Here is a 20,324-nt window from a genome sequence, read left to right as displayed (position 1 = left end):
AGCTATTACTGCTGCTTCCGTAGATACGTTCTTGGGTCAAATTCCTACAAGTATCAGACAGATGGGTAGCAGCATTTGAAACAAATTTAACTTTCACAACCCTGCTGATTGGCCATTGTTGGAATAATCTCAAATTGTCATTGGAACCAGATCTATCTCTTGGAAACTGATCCTACTGTTGAATGTGTATCTCTTTATAGAGAGTACATACAGTCCAGTGGAATTGTGGATTCACCAGGATGATAATGGGGGATATAAACATGGCAACGTTGATAGAAAGATAGAGACATTTGGACCCACAAACTTGTCCAAAGGCATTGTAGTACATTGCACATCAGTAAGTGTGCTGTCCAATCACCCACTCAAAATGATGTCATCTCCTGGATAAAAGAACTACAAAGTTCCCCTACAGTCTCTTGGAGATAATAAAAAGGAGGGAATTACTCTTGCCCTGAGCCCTTGCAATCTAATCATTTGCAGAAGCTGTTGAACCCAATTAGAAACAGTTGCTGACTATTCTTGAAAGGAATCAGTACTCTACTGCATGGACCAGTAACTTGTGGCTTTGATCTGTGGGAAAAGCTAGAATTGGACATTGAACTTTGTTTGGGTCTTTACAGCATTTAGATAAGACCATAAGACATACAATAGGAGCAGAATTAGGCTATTCAGCCTATCGAGGCTGCTCTGCCATTTCATCATGTTGATCCATTATCTCTCTCAACCCCATTCTCCAGCCTTCTCTCCGTAACCTTTCACACCCTGACTAAACAAGAACCTATCAACCTCTGCCTTAAATACACCAAACGACCTGGCCTCCACAGCCGCCTGTGGCATCAAATTCCACAGATTCACCATCGCCTGGCTAAAGAAATTCTCCTCATCTCCATTTTAAATGGATGCCCCTTTATTCTGAGGCTCTGCCCTCTGTTCCTAGATTCCCCCACGATAGGAGACTTCCTCTCCACATCCACTCTCTCTAGACCCTTCAATATTTGATATATTCCAATGAGATCCCCTCCCTCCCTTATTCCTTATTCTTCTATACTCTAGTGAGTAGAGACCCAGAGACATCAAATGGTCCTCATATGAAAACCCTTTCATTCTGGGAATCATACTCATGAACCTCCTCTGTACTCTCGTCAATGTCAGGGCATCCTTTCTTAGATAAGGGGCCCAAAACTGCTCACGATACTCTGTGCAATCTGACTAATGGCATATAAAGACTCAGCATACATCCTTTTCTTTTATATTCTAGTCCTCTTGAAATGAATGCTAATGTTGCATGAAATAAAACACAATTTCCAATCCTCTGTTACCCATTTAACTGGAACAAGCTGACAACTAGGATGATATATTTCTGTCAGACTTCAAAGTCCTCAGCTAGTTCACACTTAAACTCACATCTTCCTAAAGAGCAGTGTCCCTTCTCCCTTAGCCTTCCCTGATAAATCACTGTAATTTTGTGGAGTACCTGACTTCGTTTCATCCTTGCACTCTTCCCAAAACTTCAGTCTCACTCATGGGCAACTGTGGTTATCGACAGCAAAGTGTCATACCAGGAAGGAGGACCTAAGAGAAGTTGCAATTGTTCTGATTACAAGGCAGAGAAGGTTAAAGAGAGATTGCATTTGAACTGTTCAAAGTTATTATGGGTTTTGAGAAGAAAAACTAATTCCACTGACAGGAGGTGAACAGTGGATATGCATTTTAATTAATTAGATAAATTTAATGAGATGTAAGAAAGGGAGGGACATTTCATGCAGCTAATTTTATAGACAAAGGGAATAGATTCTAAAATAAATCTCACAAAGCAATTAGACATATTATATCAACATGAAAAGTGTTATAGGTGCAGAGCTGGAGATTAATTAAACAGCTATATCAAGGAGTTGATGCACTTACAATGGTTGAAATGGTCTCCTCCTGCGCCATTAGATGATTCTATTTAAATTCCGGTGCCTGTGCATTGGATAAGTAGAGCTTTGGCCATTTAGGTAATGGTGAGTAAAGGTAGGAGACCAACAAGAAGTCAATTGTGTGACATTGTCCCTAACCCTTGTCTTCTCCAACTTGAATTCCAGGTGTATTCTGATCTCCACCATATTGTACCTGTCTGGTACTGTTATTTTGTCAACTACTGCCATTTCAGTATTAAATGGAAAGTCAGGGTGAGTCATGAACCTGTCCTGGGTAAGTGTGGGTGTGGATGGTGGGGTCCATCTGTAATGTGTCTGGGACCTCACAAAATGATCAGTAGCATTATTTCACTGATTTCTTTAATTCCCCACTCAGCTTTATTCTTACCCCATTCACCTTGTTGCCCCGATTAACTGGGCCTTGACAACTTGCACTTGTTTCTCAATCATACTTTTATTCACTTGAGTACAATGTGGTCAACCCAATCGAATTCTGTTGGGCTGTTCTGCCTCAGCTTACAAAACAAGACACTTTATAGTTATATTTAACCAATTTCCACAGCACATGATAGCTTACACGATGCTTTTAAGTCTATAATTGTTCATTGCAGATACAGGCTGCCTAGAGCAAGCACTTCTCTAGTCACGTAGCTGTGACTATGGCTCTAGGCTTCCAATGAGAGGAGGATACCCAATTTCTCTTATTCACTTCTGTCTTGCCAGCAACTAGTGGGGTCATAGGACAGTGGTTGCTGAAATCTTGATAGGAACGCCCAGGATGCAGTTTTTTACTTACATGTCCCACCATGATTACCCATTTACAGGCACCCTAACACCAATGCAGGGAGAAAACACCAATTTTTCTACAACTTGGACATGCCACCTGTGGTTCCTGTACAATTTGGTTTGGGCCCTGGATGTACAAAGTGAATCTCCATGATTCACAAAAATAACCTGGCTTACTTCCTCCAGGGTGATCATGATCACACCACTACCCACATAAATCAAACCCCCGCACCTAACTCTCCCATCTGGTCTGTTGGTCTGGCCTTATCTCCTGTGTCAAATGAAGGAACTTATCCATTCGGTGCCCTATGACTCAGATTGTAAATGAGACCAGAGTCTCAAAATAGCTGCAGAATCTTTACCATAGAAATGGGCAACTAATTGAGGTTAAGACTGTCCACAAAATTCTCTTCTGGACCTTGAAAGTAATAATGGGCCTGTGAAACTCCATGGACTTGAGTGACCATTGTTTGCATTAGGTCACGTACCCAAGAATCAATTCTTCATACATTAGCTCCTGCCCATTGTTTTTGTCTTAATGGGGAAAGATGCTTCTGTTTCGAAGTTCTGTCTGGGTAAGAATGGCCAGAGCCTGGGTCTGCCCTCTCCATTGGGGTGATTGATTGGAGAGGATTTTCTTTTTACCTTATTCTGTCCACATTAAGCCGAGCCCTGCCCTTGTTTCTCCCATCCACTCCAGCATCTTAGACTACTTGCACTGACTGGACTCTCTCTGTTTGCAGTGTGGGTTCCTACATTGGATTCTTTCTCATTACCTTGGGATCTGGCTGCAACCGATCCAACATGTCGCCTTTTGGTGCTGATCAGATTGGTGCAAAAGAGGTGAGGACAGACTGACTGTGTGGTTATTGGTGTTTTATGAATTGTAGCTAATTCACAGAATAATGACCTTGAGCTTGGGATGGTCTGGGGCCACGTGAAGGGAACTTAAATAAGGAGACTTGAAGAAAGGATCAACACGTACAAACAAGCTGGATGAACTCAGCAGGTCAGGCAGCATCCGTTGAAGTGAGCAGTCAATGTTTCAGGCCGAGAGCCTTCATCAGGACCGAAACGTTGACTGCTCATTTCAACGGATGCTGCCCGACCTGCTGAGTTCATCCAGCTTGTTTGTACGTGTTGATTTGACCACAGCATCTGCAGTGTACTTTGTGTTTACTTGAAGAAAGGATGACCTGAGGAAGGATGGAAGAGGCTTTGAGTGGAGTGTAGCAACAGCAGGGCCCCCACCCTTGTTTCACTGCTGTAAATTTTATCTATTTCAAGGTCATTATTCTGTGAATTAGCTACAATTTACTAAGCTCAATAATGTGAGAAAATTCAGTGGACTATAACAAATACACTATTTTCCCAAATCTCTCAGGAACTGCATTGTGCGTTTTGAAGGACAGATAGTTCTGCTATAACATGATAGTTACATTCCTGAAAAATCTCATGTTATAAAATGACATGTTGTAACAGAACAGTCTGCAGTTATCTTCAAAACACAGATTTAAACAGGCTTTCCCACTTGTGCTATAGCCAATGTGATGCATGTAATGACAATTATGTTCCATAATCTATAAACACTGTAGATAGGTGCAGCAGCTTGTTAGTTCAGTGGCATTAATACCTTCAGGGTCAGTTGTACCTGTTTTTGGTTGAGGTGGACATCACCTCAAGGAATTCTGGATAAGAGTAATCTCATGGAAGGGGTATGTCTAAATATTTCCTCGGTGGTCTGTTTCCATAGCTGGCCACTTGCTTCTCTCCCCTTTGCCTTTTGGATGCATCAGGGGGAAGTCTGTATTGATATGTACAAGACACTTCAGTACATGAGATGGGCAGGAGGGACAGAGGTTTGTAACATCCTACAAACATGAACCAAATCTTTGATTGAGTAGAAATATTGGTTGTGGAACTGGGAGAATGGTCAACTCTTTTTTAAATAGAATTGTGGTAGACTTAGCAGACAATGAATGTGAGAAGACTTATGGGGCATCCCAAGGACTTGAATAGAAGTTCAAAGGCACCTGTTTGCACAGTTGTGCACATCGGACCATAACTCAGCATAACTCAGGGGTGCCTAGAGTCCCAGACACTAGGCTACATCCAGGAATAGCTTTTCCTTCCAGGGTACATAAGGTATGTCAATTGTCTGAGGTTCTGCTTCCCAGGCTGTGATTGATGTAAGAAGGTTGTGGGGGAGATCAGAGAATTGGAAGAAGTTTGTTAGGGCAGGAGGAATTTGCAGAGGCCATGGCTCCACAGTTCAGGGGTGATACCTGAGGAGCAGAAAACACTATTATACATAATAAAGATAAATGTATGAACACAAAGATGCAGTTTAACCTTGATAGTGGACTGAAGAAGAGGGCTGATCAGGGAAATGTGGTAGATTTAGTGTATATGGATCTCCAAAAGCATTTGATAAGCACTCTTCCACCTAATGGAGAGTCTTGCATTTTGATAACATCAGTGACTACTGAAGACCACAAGACCATTAGGCATAGGAACACTGGCCGATCAGCAATTCTGGATTGGGTGTTGTGCAATGAACCGGAATTGATTAGAGAGCTTAAGCTAAAAGAACCCTTAGGGGAAAGTGAGCCTAAATGGGTACTTCTGGACAGATTTTAACTTAACTTTAAAGTCAGATATATGAGTATTATGGTGGAGTAAAGGGAATTACAGAGGCATGAGTTGGCCAGAATTGATTGGACAAGAACACTGGCAGGGATGATGGTGGAGCAGCAATGGTTGGAATTTCTGGAAGCAATTCGGAAGGCACAGGATATATACATCCCAAAGAGGAAGAAGCATACTCAAGGAAAGATGACACAACTGTGGCTAACAAGGGAAGTCAACACCAACATAAAAGCCAAAGAGAGGGCATATAATAAAACAAAAATTAGTCGGAAGTTAGAGGATTGGGAAGCTTTTAAAAACCAACAGAAGGCAACTAAAAAAGTCATTAAGAAGGTCAAGATGGAATATGAAAGTAAGCTAGCCAATAATATTAAAGAGTGGCGAGTTTCTTCAGATACATAAAGTGTAAAAGAGAGGTGAGAAAACAATGGAAAACGATGCTGGAGAGGTCGTAATGGGGATCAATGAAATACCGAACATACCGAACAAATACCGAATAAGTATTTTGCATTAGTCTTCACTGTGGAAGACTCTAGCAGCACATGGAAGTTCCAGGTGTCAGGGGTCATGAAGTGTATGAAGCTACCATTACCGGAGAGAAGGTTCTTGGGAAACTGAAAGGTCTGAAGGTAGATGAGTCACCTGGATCTAGCATGGATAAAGCAGTGACTGATTGCAGGAAGCAAACAGTGTAAAGGTAGTCTTTTCTGATGGCTGCCGGTGACTAGTGGTGTTCTGCAGGGGTCTGTGTTGGGATAGATTCTTTTTACGTTATACGTCAATGATTTGGATGATGGAATTGATGGCTTTGTTGCAAAGTTTCTAGACAATATGAAGATAGGTGGAGGTGCAAGTAGTTTTGAGGAAGTAAAGAGGCATCAGAAGGACTTGGACAGATTAGGAGAATGGGCAAAGAAAAGGCAGATGGAATACAGTGCCGGGAAGTGTATGGTCATGCACTTTGGTAGAAGAAATGAAAGAGTTGACTATTTTCTAAATGGTGAGAAAATACAAAAAAACTGAGGTGTAAAGGGACTTGGGAGTCCTTGTGCAGGATTCACTAAAGGTTAATTTGCAGGTTGAGTGTGTGGTGAGGAAGGTAAACGTGATGTTATCAATCATTTCAAGAGGACTAGAATATAAAAGTAAGGATGTAATGTTGAGACTTTATAAAGCACTGGTGAGACCTCATTTGGAATATTGTTAGCCGATTTGAGCCTCTTATCTTAGAAAGGATGTGCTGAAACAGGAGGGTTCAAAGGAGGTTCACAAAAATAATTCCAGGATTGAATGGCTTGTCATATGAAGAGCACATGATGATTCTGGGTCAGTATTCACTAGAATTCAGAAGAAAGAGGGGTGACCTATTGAATGGTGAAAGGCCTTGATAGAGTGTAAGTGGAGAGGATGTTTCCTATGGTGGGAGAATCTAAGACCAGATGACACAGCCTCAGAATGGAGGAGCATCCTTTTAGAATGGAGAAGAGGATGAATTTCTTTAGCCAGAGATGGTGAATCCGTGGAATTTTTTCCCATGGGCAGCTGTGGAGGCCAAATATATTTAAGTATATTTAAGGAAGAGGTTGATTGATTTTTGATTGGTCAGGGCATAAAGGAATACAGGGGGAGGGCAGGAGATTTGGACTGAGAGGAAAATTGGATCAGCCATGTTGAAATGGCGGAGCAGACTTGGGTCAAATGGCCTAACTCTGCTCCTATATATTATGGTCTTATGGTCCAATTAGGCCAATTAAATTTGCTCTGCCATTTCATCATGGCGAATTTATTATCCCTGTTAATCCCATTCTCCTGCCTTATCCCCGTAATCTTTGACATCATTACCAATCAAAAAACCTATCAAACTCCATTTTAAATATACCCAATAACTTGGTCTCCACAGCTGTATGTGGCAATGAATTCCTCAGATTCACCACCATCTGGCTGAAGAAATTCCTCCTCATCTTTGTTCTAAAAGGACGTCCTTCTATTCTGAGTCCGTGCCCTCTCGATCTAAACTCACCCACTATAGGAAACATCCTCTTTATGTCCACTCTATCTAGGCCTTTCAAAATTTGATAGGTTTCAATAAGATTCCACACCACCCCCCCACCCCATCTTCAAACCTCAGCAAGTACAGGCCCAGAGCCAAATGTCCCTTTCTTTGCTGGGATCATTCTTGTGAGCCTCCTCTGGAGTAAAACAGTATGCAATCTCTCATAAGCTGAGAAGGTCATCGGGGTCTTTCTTCCTGCCATCACGGACATTTACACTACACGCTGCATCCGCAAAGGAAACAGCATTATGAAGGACCCCATGCACCCCTCATACAGTCTCTTCTCCCTCCTGCTGTCTGGGAAAAGGCTCCAAAGCATTCGGGCTGTCACGACCAGACTGTGTAACAGTTTCTTCCCCCAAGCTATCAGACTCCTCAATACCCGAAGCCTGGACTGACACCTTGCCCTACTGTCCTGTTTATTATTTATTGTAATGCCTGCACTGTTTTTGTGCACTTTATGCAGCCAGTGTAGGTCTGTAGTCTAGTGTTGCTTTCTCTGTGTTGTTTTTTTTATTACTTAGTTCAGTCTAGTTTTTTGTACTGTGTCATGTAACACCATGGTCCTGAAAAACGTTTTCATTTTTACTATGCGCTGTACCAGCAGTTATGGTCGAACTGACAATAAAAGTTGACTTGATTTGACTTGACTTGATAAGAACCTAAGGTATAGAAGCAGGTTATTTTGGCCCTCAAATCTGCTTCAAAGTCAAAGTCAAAATAATGTTTACTGTCAAATGCACAAGTACATGTTGCAAAAGTGCAATGCAAAACCTACTTGCCCAGTATAACAGGCACATACCATCAGATACACAGCATATACAAAAACATAAATTAAACATAATAAATCATATACAGATTTTACAAGAAAATGTTATAACACAACATTTTATACCATGAGATTTTTCAGGTATGTAACTATTGTAATATACCAGAACTATCTGTCCTTCACAATGCACAATGCAGCCCCTGAGAGATTTGGGAAAATGGTATTTGTACTATCCCCTGAACTTTCCACTCACATTATTGAGCTTAGTAAATTGTAGCTAATTCACAGAATAATGACCTTAAAATAGATAAAATTTACAGCAGTGAAACAAGGGAGGAGGCTCTGCTGTTGCTACACTCCACTCAAAGCCTCTTCCATCCTTCCTCAGGTCAGACTTTCTTCACGGAAGGGAAAACATTTTAGAAGCAATCTCGTTAGCAATATAGTAGTAAGATATTTCTGCCACTCAAATCTTCTTGTGATAAATCTCAGTATTCCATTGTTCTCTGAGTTCTTGCTGTACCAGTACATTAACTCCCTACAATTCTTGTGCAAAGATACCCAGATTACTCTGAATATCAACAGTTTTTATACTTCCAACATTTAAAAAGTCTCCATTTGTTTTTTTCTTTCCCTAGCTAAGTGGGTGACTGCTTATTTTTGCACATTATATTCCATTTGCCATGTCCTTGTCTATTCACCCAATTTCTTTGCATCAGCACCATAACACTGATCTCCACAGTGCTTCACTTTGTGTTCCCCCTCTCTGTTTTCTGCTTCTTTATGCATCCTCAGTTCAGAGCAGCACGTAACCCTCAATATCATGTGCATCAATTTTATTTAATAGGTGTGGCACCTATTTGAAATGTTTTCTAAAAGTCAAATACACCACTTCTTTTACGAGTTAACACCTCAAAAAAATGTCCAACATGTTTATCAACCACAAAATCCATTTCTGTATTGATTCCGTCCAGTCCCATGATTACTTTTGAAATAGCTGTTCACCACACAAATATATTCTATTATTCTTACGAGTCTGTTTTTCCTCATTCACCCTCTCCCCCCTTTGTTAAATACTGGATTTGCTACTTTCTATTTTATCTAGAAACTATGGGTTTTTGGAATCTGGCAATCAGTGTGTTCACTATTGCTATAGCCACCTCTTCAAAACCTTGGGATGCAGGTAATCAGTTCTTAGGGATTATTGGCTTTCAGTCCCATTACTTTCTCAGAAACCTTTTCTTCCACAATGTTAATTTCTTGCAGCACCCCATACGCTCTGGACTCATTGCTTTCTATTTCTTTTCCTTGTCCTCAGCATAGACTGAAGCAGAGTATTGCTGTAATTTCTACCACTGGTCCTTATTCTCTAATATAATTCCTCCCATTTCAGTCTGTCAAAAAACAGATTAACTACTGCCAACCTTTCCCATTTTACATCCTCCATAAAGACTTACACAGGCAGTTTTTATGTTTCTCGTTCAGTTACTCCCGTTTTCTGCTTTTCCTTTCCTTGTTTGGTGCTCTACAAAATTCTGAGTTTTTTTAAAATCCATAGTTTATGGCTCTCTTTGTTGCCTTTTGCTTCTTTTGTTAAACGGCCAGACAATTTTTCCTGTTGCTTTTGTTTGCGCCTTGAAGGTTTTAGTATTTAGTATAAACTGTGCATTGGCCCTTTCAGTGTTATCCATTGCTGACTTGCTGCCGTACCTTTTAACGTCGTTTTCTAATTCACTGTGGGACAAAGCAGACACGGCAGGCGGTTTTGGGTAAGAGATGTTTCAGGGTGCAGAGAAGGGTGAGTCATGTGCAGAGTGGGCTGAGAACGGTCTGGCTTCTATAAAGTTTATTGCAACGGGGTTGCAGCATTCTTGAGCCTTCAGTGTTAGTGGAGAGTATCCGTGGTTTTACGCATCATTGGTTATGACAAAGTTTGCCCATTGGTCTACTGTGATGCCACTTCCATGAAATGGAACATTACAGCCGCCAAGCACAAGTACTTTGCTTAAAATATATTCGATAGTAGCAACTGGCAGTAAGGTATGCAGCTTGTGAGTTGCCCCTGGTGTGTAGGTGAGTGGTAACATCTGGGGTGGGGGGAGGGAGGAGTTGATAGGAATGTAGGGAAATAGGTTTTGTGGAAAATAAATAGGGAATTGGATTGTCCTTTTGAGCCAGCATCAAACCCAATGGCTGAAATGGCCTCCTTTATGTTATAAGGAAACAGGGACATAGAAGTGGTTTAATTCAGATCTCAAAATTGCAGCAGTTATTTTCTAAGTTCAAAATTAGTTTATTATCAAAGCACATATATGACACCATATACGACCCTGAGATTCATTTTCCTGCAGGCAATCATAGTAAATACAAGTAACACAATAGGATCAATGGAAGACTGCCGTGCTTTCGTTGTAATGGCACTTTTGACCTTGCGCAAACATATTTATAGGCTCTTGTGAATATTTACCTCCACTCCTGACCTCAGGATGTCTCAAGCCAGTGAACTATTTCCATTTAGCTGGTTGTTTAATGTAAATTCATCATAGAATCTAAAAAGAAGAAATGTACAAGTGAATGTGTAAAGTCTTGCATGTGGGAGTGCATGAGGGAGTGCGGAAGGGAGTGTGGAAAGGAGTGTGTGTTGTTACTAACTGGCTTTGTTTTTTCTTTGTAGGAGAAACGATACCGGATGTACTTCTCATTTTATTACTTTTCGATGAACTTGGCATCCTTAATCGCTGGTATTGCCATACCGATTCTGAGAGGTAAGGAAGCATGAATTATATTATAATGTTGGGTTTATATTAACAGCGATCTGAGAAGAGGACAGTTACAGAAGCAGAACATAATTTTTGCTGCCACAATATGGATTTATGTCGAGGAAATTGTATTTAGGTTACATCTGTTAAATTTTTGAGCTAGTAACTACTAGGATATATAAAGAGGTAAAATAGGAGAACGGTGGCAGAAGGCCTTGTTGGCAATTTTGTGTTGGTCAGGCATCCAGAAATTGGTTTATCTGGCTCTATTCTCTCTGAAGTTTAAGTTCAAGCTCAAGCTTAATTGTCATTCAACCATGCACAAATACCCATGAACATAGCCAAACAAAGCGGCATTGCTCTGGGGCCAAAGTGCAAAATACAGTACCAACAGTCATACACTGCACACGACGCATAGCAGATATAACCACAATAGCAGAAAATCATACAAAATTGATGTAGCCCCTGAGTGTCATGGCTTGTAGATTGATGCTGTATGGGATATTATCCTGGAGCCATGTTTCTGCAAGAACAAGCACGCAGCAGTTCCTCATCACTTGCTAGTGTAGCTGGTGATGAACACAATGCAGCTTGTCTTCCACCGAGTGAACACTAGAGGGCAGCACCAATGGGAGCCTGAATTCCAGTGCGCCCACAGAGGCCTCTCCTCTCTCCCATCCTGCCTCTAGCATCTTCTCTCTTGGGCTGCTGCAACAGGTGAGACCACGGCACGAGGGCCGGTCCTACATCAACTACATCACTGAAACTACTTCAACTGTATGGTCCATTCTGTCCTCCCTCTGTATCACCTCACCAGTGCCCTTTCATCCAAAAGCACCACCTCGTCTACTCTCTTGACCATCTGTTTATTTCTATCATGTCTGCCAATCATCCTTTTGCTTTCTCCTGGCCTCTGAGTCTGAGGTACCTGGTGCTCCTACGTTTTTTGCACCCAAGATCTGCAGCATAGCTATTGAAAGGCTTCTAACTGAGAGTGAAGGAGTCTGCAGAAAATACACAATCAGTTAACTCTTTACTCAAGGCAAACCAGGTAGTTACAGTCTGGTGAGCCTGACTTTGTGTGTGGGAAGTTATATCTGACAAATTTGTAAGAGTTTTTTGAGAGGTAACCAAGAGGATAGATGAAGGCAGGGTGGTGGACGTTGTCTATATGGATAAGGTCCTACCATGCAGAACTGTGTCTTACATCGTAAGCTAAAATGGAACACACACAAAATGCTGGAGGAACTCAGCAGGCTAGGCAGCATCTAATGAAAAAAGAAAACAGTTGACGTTTCGGGCCGCGACCCTTCATCAGGACTCGCAAAGGGTCTTGGCCCGAAACATTGACTGTTTATTCTTTTTCATAAATTTATCTGACCTGCTGAGTTCCTCCAGCATTTTGTTTGTGTTGCTCTGGAGTTCCAGCATCTGCAGATTTTCTCAGGCAAGAATGGAAGGTTAGATCACAATGATCCTGGGAGAACTAGCAAACTATACTCATAATTGGCTTTTTGGTAAAAAGAGAGAGTGATGGTGGAAGGTTGTTTCTTGAACAAGAGGCCTATGTCTCTGTTCTTGTTTTGTTCTTTATAGCTAGAAAAACAAATATAAGTAGTCCATTCCTTATCCATGCATGCCTTCAAATTCTTGTTGACACTGTTTCACAATGACCTCAATCATCAGTTCTTTGTTGATTGGTGATTTTGTAATTCTTCAGACTGTCACTTTCAGAGGATGTCTATTCCAGAGCATCCTTATCTGTTTGTTCTGTGCTTAAGGTCAGCTCACAGAGCTGTGTTGGTATAATTTTACTTAGTCACATTCATGCTTATCAGGTGTCAATTATGTGACCCCCATCCAGTGTGTTTATTTTACTGTGTCGTTCCCAGCATCTCTCTCCTACCGCTTTCTCCCCCCCTCCTATCATTCGCTCTCCCCCCCTCTCTCCTCCAACTCTCTCTCCTCTCTCTTCTCTCCTCTCCTTAGCTAGCACAGAGTCTTTTAAGAGCTAGTTGATATACTTGACATCTCTCTGGCTGCTACTTTATTTACCCATTTCCTATAACTACCTCATTGGAGCTTTAGCCTGTAGCCCTTGGTTGCCAGTAACTACTAGATGGGGTAGGTTGTTCCCTTCCAAGTACTCTGCACAATGCAAATCTCATTTGGAGTCTTTATTACCCAACACAATTAGGCTTTTCAAAGCACAGCGCTGCAATTCCAGTGACAATTCTCATGTTCATATCTGTATCCAACAATCTTTGATAGATACCCAGCAGTTCATCGCTTCTGCAAAGCCCAGTGTATCTCCTGAACGTATGCATAACAATTGCATTTCCTGAGAGGAAGGTAGTGCAAATATTAATTTTATCCTATCATCCACAGCAAGGCCTCCTGCCACAGAATTTTGTCTTTAGCACTCAGCTAACCTGTTGGTTTCCCTTTGAACACAAACAGTGTAAACATTGCTCAGCCTTTTAAAAGACCACATCACCACTGCACACAGAATATGCTTGTTCCTTGTCTGCATCTTGATTCATCCCCCAAGATACTCCTCGGCTCCAGCTTGCTGCTGGTGGCTTTCTTGCTTTTCCCTCAAGTTTTGGGCCTTTTATGTTCACTCATTTCACTTGAATTCTCCTGACATTTTTGGATTGAATGTGAAACAATCTCACTGGGTCTGCATCTATCATCAAAGATCCTCACCATCTGGACCATCTTCTTGCAGCTACCATTGGGCAGGAGGTACAGAAGCTCCACACCATCAACTTCAAGAACAATTGCTTCCCTTCAACCACTCATTCTTGAACCAACCTGCACAACCCCAATCACTACCTCAGCACAGCAATGCTATGGCCACTTAGTGCTACAATGGACCTTGATTGTTCTTGTTCTAATTATGTTCTTTCCTGCATAATTTTGCATAATATGATAAATTTATGTTTTTCTTGTGGATGTTGTGTATCTGATACTCTGTACCTGTGATTCTGCAGTAAGTAAGTTTTCATTGCACCCGTGCATACATGTACTTGTGCAGATGACAATAAACTCAACTTGACTTTGGCGGTACGTCCTAACCTAATACCTGAGTGATAGTTTGTGGACTTTACAATGTTTCATTTGTTCCTAACCCTATCACAGGCAGCTACATTACTTCTTCTCATAGGCCATCGTTTTACTTTGTTCTCAGCTCTTCTCAGTGAGGTCAATTTTGCAATTCATTTTAAAGGACAACCCTACACAGTCCATGCACTGGGCGCAAGGCTGAAGCTCAAGCTTCCGGAGGTTTTGCACACACCCATTTCTCGCCATTCAGTGACGTTGGATCTTTGGTTCCTGTCACTCACACAGCAGAAGCATCTCATCCTTCTCAGCCATGGGTTTCTTTGCAAGTACCACCACTCAGACTATGGTGGAGTGAACAAGATATTCTTTACTGAAAACACTCACTCTCAAACTACAGAAAACAGCTCTGCCTGCTACCTTATACACTGAGTTCTTCAATATACACTCACACTTACAGGGAGATGGTCTCAGAAAAGGAACCAATCAGTGATGACTAGGATGAGGAGATATTTCTTTGCTCTAAAGGTCATAAATCTTTGGATTTTTTTTATTACAGATAACTGTATGCCAAATATTTGAGTGTATTCAAGATAGAGATCCTCAGGTTTCTAGGAATAAAAGGAATGAAGGGATATGGGGATCAAGACAGAAAGTATCAAGATCAATTCAGAATAAGATCAGCCATGATCTTACTGAATCATGGAGCAAGCTCAAAGCTACAAATGGTCCAGGTGTGCTCCTGTTACGTTATCTGGTGCTAGTTCGCCACTATTTAACCTATATGTGGCCTATATTATATAACCTATATATAACCTATTTAACCTTGTCTAACCACTGGGTATTGGTATTTGTGTGCATTAATATCTTATGTCAGTTTGCCAAATCCACAACAATGTCTTATCTCAGTTTGTACTCCACATTCGTGTATTACTGCCTGCTCTGTGGTCTCTTTGTCTAACTACAGTTCATTGATAACTGAGAGAAGGATATTTTGGTTTACATGTACTCTGGACTGTGGTGTTGTGTTGGCACGTGGCCTAATGGATAAGGCATTGGACTAGTAACCTGAAGGTCACTGGTTTGAGCCTCAGCATGTTTGTGTCCTTGAACAAGACACTTAACAACACATTGCTCTGCGATGACACTGGTGCCAAGCTGCTTGGGTCCGAGTGCCCTTCCCTTGGACAACATTGGTGGCATGGAGAGGGGAAAGCCTGCAGCTTGGGCAACTGCCGGTCTCCCATACAACCCTGACCAGGCCTGCGCCCTGGAAACCTTCCAAGGTGCAAATCCATGGTCTCACGAGACTAACAGATGCCTCTAAGGATTGTGGTGGAAGTGATAATAGTTACTGTCATAATGAATTATTCTTTCTCTCCACTTACAGAGGATGTCCACTGTTTCAATGCGGACTGCTACCCCCTTGCATTTGGAGTTTCTGCGATAGCCCTATTACTGGCTTTAGGTAAGCTGGATCAGCTTTCGGTGGGCACAGTGTGGAGCTGGTGAGGCAGGTCTGTCAATGCTTCCATATTTTCTTGCAACACAAAATACAGCCAATCAGCCCATTGAGGCTATTCTAGTCCACAGACCAATCCATCCTCGCACAAATTCTCCCTGTAATCTGCTCACCCCACACTCACATCAAACACACTACCCACCTCCCCTAAGAGTAACATACCCTGGCTAATTAATCTGCTAACCTGTAACATCTTTATGATGTTGGGTGTGTGTGTGGGGGGAGATCTGGCACACTGAATTACAGAGTAACCTGACACAGACAGCACCAGAAGTCAGGATTAAAGCCAGGCCACTGGAGTTCTGGAGTAGCAGCTCTACAACTGTGCTACCTTTGTTAGAACAAAATACTAAAAGAAGAACTGATTATTTAGATTTATTTCCTGACTCTCAGCAAAGCATCAAGTAAACTGCCCAGCTGTCTGACTCTCCCTCAATACTGAATCTGGCTCCTCTTTAGCTTTCTTGATTGAAATGAAGGATTAACAAGCTGCTGATTGGCCTCTTGGTTCTCTCCAGCTTTCCTATTCTATTTGTAAATTCCCATCACTTAATTCTTATAATCCCAATCTTGTGTTATGGGCCAAGACTCAAGACTCAAAGAGGAAGAGCACTCCTGTTTTACTCTGCTTTTCATTTGCCTTTCACTTTAAGAGTGTCTGCTCCAAGTGAACTGCAGGCAGGGTTGGTGAGTCCATACTCTGTGATATGGGGAGTGGTGTGGGGCGAAGGTGAGGGCAGAGATGCTCCGGTCTCCAGCAGATGAAAGTGTCTCAGCTGGCAGCAATGCAATACTTGGACCTGCCCTCGTGACACAGAGTCATAGTATTACAGCATAGAAACAGACCCTTCAGCCCAACATATCCATGCTAACCAACTGTCAGAACATTCAGGTATGGTCCAAGTGCATGTCAAACAAGTGAGTCAGGCACCACATTCTGCTCTTCAGTGATGGGACTAGGCGTTTAGCTGTCTCCAAGTTGCTGGGTGTATAACCCCTGAACTAGGAGCCCAATCTTCAGTTTTGTTTAAGATTTTTGTTTGCATTATCTGGTCAAAATCTACCTTTAACTCAAGAAAAGGTCGCAAGAAGGAAATAGACTCAGAGGCAAGAAGGAAAGTTGGAAAGCATAATGAAAATCTTACTGTCAGATGAAGTTCAAGAGCAATTTTGAATCAAGATGAAAAATGATGAAAGTAGGTGAGAGGAAGCTGCTATAGAGGAGGAGATGAGTCACCTAGTTACAGAGTAATAGAACTATACATCATGGAAACAGGCCCTTTAGCCCAACTGGCCCATGCCATCCAAGCTCCCATTTTCTGCCAATTGGCCCATAACCCTTGAAGCCTTTCCTATTTATGTACATACCTGTCTAATTGTGTTTTAAAAGTTGTTAACGTACGTGTCTCAACCACTCTTTCTGGTAGCTTGATCCATATATGACCACAATTTGTTTGGAAAAAGTTGTCCTTCGGCTTCCTATTAAATCTATATGGAATGTGGTGGTGTGAGGTTTCACATCTGAATTGGGCCTCAGTGGTCAAGTTCAGTTCAGTGTGAAGCTGCCATTAAATAAAAAATAATGACTGTGAGGAAACAGGACCAACATTAGCACGGGACAAGGTACTGTGGCTTCTTGGGAGATGTAAGTGGCAGTATTGACTACTGTGTCAGTGGAGAGTGGAGAGGGAGAAATAAAGTGTTCTGTAATCATACTAAGTAACAGAGAACGAATGCTCTTTGATGCAAGCTGTCCTGTCTTCTAGTGGTCTTTGGACTGGGCACTTTCAGTTACAAGATCTACCCACCAACTGGAAACCTGTTTTGCAAAGTGGCCTCTGCCTCGGGGGTAAGTGATACACTGTGCACCTACACACACTTCCTGACCAGTGGAACAGGGAGAGAATTCAACAGGTTTAAAAAACAGTCCATTCATTGTTAGTAAATTTCAGAAATGCTGTGGTAATGTAAATGTGCAGTGTGTTTCATATTAATGTTCTATTTTAGGAACCTTAGATCAGTCCTGGCCTAGATTCGTAGGATCAAAATTTTCTTCAACTCTCTGTGTACTTGGGTCCTAAATAAAGAGAGAACAAGTTCTGTCACTGGGCACCAGCTTGCTGATCTGGTCCTACATTGGCAGCCTAAATCCATCGAAGGCACATGACAACCCAGTGTATATCAGAATCAGAATCAAGTTTATTATCACTGGCATGTGTTACCTTAGCAGCAGCAGTTCAATGCAATACATAATATAGAAGAGAAAAAACAAAATAAAATAATAATAATAAATAAGTAAATAAATCAATTACAGTTTATGTATATTGAATAGATTAAAAATCGTGCAACAGAAATAATATATATTTAAAAAGTGAGGTTGTATCCAACGGTTCAATGTCCATTGAGGAATTGGATGGCAGAGGGGAAGAAGCTGTTCCTGAATCGCTGAGTGTGTGCCTTCAGGCTTCTGTATCTCCTACCTGATGGTAACAGTGAGAAAAGGGCATGCCCTGGGTGCTGGAGGTCCTTAATAATGGACACTGCCTTTCTGAGACACCACTCCTTGAAGATGTCCTAATACCCAAGATGGAGCCAACTAAATTTACAACCCTCTGCAGCTTCTTTCAGTCCTGCGCAGTATCCCCCCATCCCCATACCAGACAGTGATGCAGCCTGTCAGAATGTTCTCCACAGTACATCTATAGAAGCTTTTAAGTGTATTTGTTGACATACCGAGGTAGATCCTCAGAGATCTTGACTACAGGTTACACACCAGCTTCTACAACAGCATCTCCCAAACCCTATCAGGTCAGGTTTGCCTGCAAGATGCATCGGATCTTGTTGTTACTGCTTCATCAATAGTGAATAAAAACATGTCCACCTCCCCTCTGCCATAGTTGATAGAACCCTCACATGAACTTCTCTCATTTCCTCCATGTCTGCTCTCACCCATCCTCTCTGCTCTGCACCCACCATGCAGAACAGCCTTGGTCCTCCCCTTTCACTCCACCATCCTCCACATCCAACACGCTCTCCTGTTTCTACAGCTTCAACGTGACCTTCCTTTCACCCACTCTTTCAGCTTTCTGTAGGGATCATTCTCTTTGTGATTCCCTGGTCCACTCATCCCTCCCCACCCACCCCTCCCTATTCTCTGGGACTTTCTCCTTAAACTTGGGAAGTCTAATATCTGTCTCTTAATGTCCTACTTCACCACTGTCCAGGGATCTAAACAGGCCTTCTAGGTGAGGCAGAGGTTCAAATGCACCTTCTCCAACCTAGACATTTGCATTTGATGCTCATGATGTAGCTCCTCTACACCAGATAAACCATGCATATATGAAGACACTTTTCCAGAACACCTGTGATCTGTCTACAATGGCCACAATGAGCCTCCAATTGCGTATCACTTTAACTCTCCTTCCCACTCTCACACTGACTTGTCTGTCCATAACAGCGAGATAAAAAACTTCCTTGAGCCTGGTGGTACGTGCTTTCAGGTTTTTGTTTCTTCTGCCCGATGGGAGAGGGGAGAAAAGAGAGTACGCAGTGTAGGTAGGGTCCTTGATTATGCAGGCTGAGGAAGTGAGAAGTATAGATAGAATCCATAGAGGGGAGTCTGGTTAATATGATGTGCCGAGCTGTGTCCACAGCTCTCTTCAATTTCTTGCAGTCACATGCAGAGCAGTTGCCATACCAAGCTGTTATGCATCCAGTCAGAATGCTTTCTATGGTTCATTGAAAAAATTGATGAGTATTGGCATGGACATGACAAATTTCTTGAGATTACTGAGGAAGTAGAGTTGTTAGTGAGCTTTCTTGGATGTGTTATCAATGTGGTTGGACCAGGGCAGACTATTAGTGATGTCCACACCTTGGAACTTGAAGCTTTCAACCCTCTTGTGGTGAACTAGATATACCTGTCTGACTGCTCCTGTGGCTCCTCCCACAGACCCTGCTGACTGTTCCTGTGGCTCCTCCCACAGACCCCTGTATAAAGGCGACTGTGGTCTGCTGCTCTCCCTCATTTTCCCAGGATGTAGTGTTGTTCTTCCAGTCAATAAAAGCCGATATCTCACTTCCTAAGTCTCAGCGTGAGTTATTGATGGTGCATCACCTCTCAACCTCAGTATTGTCGATGTAGACATGAGTGTATACACCACTCTCTTCCTGCAGTCAATGACCTGCTCTTTTGCTTTGCTGACTTGAGGGAAAGGTTGTTGTCATGATGCTATGTTACCGAGCTCTTTATCTCCTTCCTGTCCTCTGACTCGTGTGTCATGAGTGTACAGGGAACAGAGTAGGGTGTTATGGACACAACCTTGTGAAACACCAGTGTTTAGAATTATTGTGGTGGAGGTGTTGCTACTTCTCCTTACTGATTGTGATCTGTTGGTCAGGAAGTCAAAGATCCAGTTGCAGTGGGAGGCATTAACTCCCAGTCCCAGGGTCTGGAGTTTGGTGATGAGTTTGCTTGGAACTATAGTATTGAAAGTCGAACTATAATCAATAAACAATTGTCTAACATGCACGTCTTTGCTGTTCAGATGCTCCAGAGATGAGTGTAGGGGCAGGGAGCTAGTGTCTGCCCTGGGCCTGGAACTGCAGTGGTTTGAAGATGTCTGGAAAGTTGAAGTTGATGCGTGCCTCTCAAAGCACTTCACGATGGTATATGTCAGATCCTTTGGGCAGTAGTCATTGATGAATTTCTACTGGGAATGCTTGATGGACACTTACAATGGAAGTTTATTCTCTTTTTAACCCGTAATGACCTTTCATTGTCAGTAACTGAATGAAAAGT

The 20,324-nt window shown here is 42.1% G+C and overlaps 1 protein-coding gene across 2 annotated transcripts in view; it reads left to right on the top strand.

Moving 5' to 3' along the window:
• LOC140741066 (solute carrier family 15 member 1-like) overlaps positions 1–20,324 on the top strand; it is a 94,792-nt gene that overhangs the window by 38,409 nt on the left and 36,059 nt on the right. For both annotated transcript variants that reach the window (XR_012102001.1, XM_073070755.1), the window contains exons 6-10: positions 2,085–2,171; positions 3,449–3,548; positions 10,851–10,941; positions 15,392–15,469; positions 17,290–17,372. Coding sequence is in view for 1 of the 2 variants with exons in the window: in XM_073070755.1 (XP_072926856.1) it covers positions 2,085–2,171; positions 3,449–3,548; positions 10,851–10,941; positions 15,392–15,469; positions 17,290–17,372 (439 nt within the window). In the remaining variant the exon portion in view is untranslated. The remainder of the gene's footprint in view (positions 1–2,084; positions 2,172–3,448; positions 3,549–10,850; positions 10,942–15,391; positions 15,470–17,289; positions 17,373–20,324) is intronic.

The sequence above is a fragment of the Hemitrygon akajei genome, chromosome 18 (genome assembly GCF_048418815.1).
Source record: "Hemitrygon akajei chromosome 18, sHemAka1.3, whole genome shotgun sequence".
In the NCBI taxonomy this organism is placed as follows: Eukaryota; Metazoa; Chordata; class Chondrichthyes; order Myliobatiformes; family Dasyatidae; genus Hemitrygon; species Hemitrygon akajei.
The sequence above is the reverse complement of the archived record's forward strand: the minus strand, read 5'-3'. Positions and strand labels throughout refer to the sequence as shown.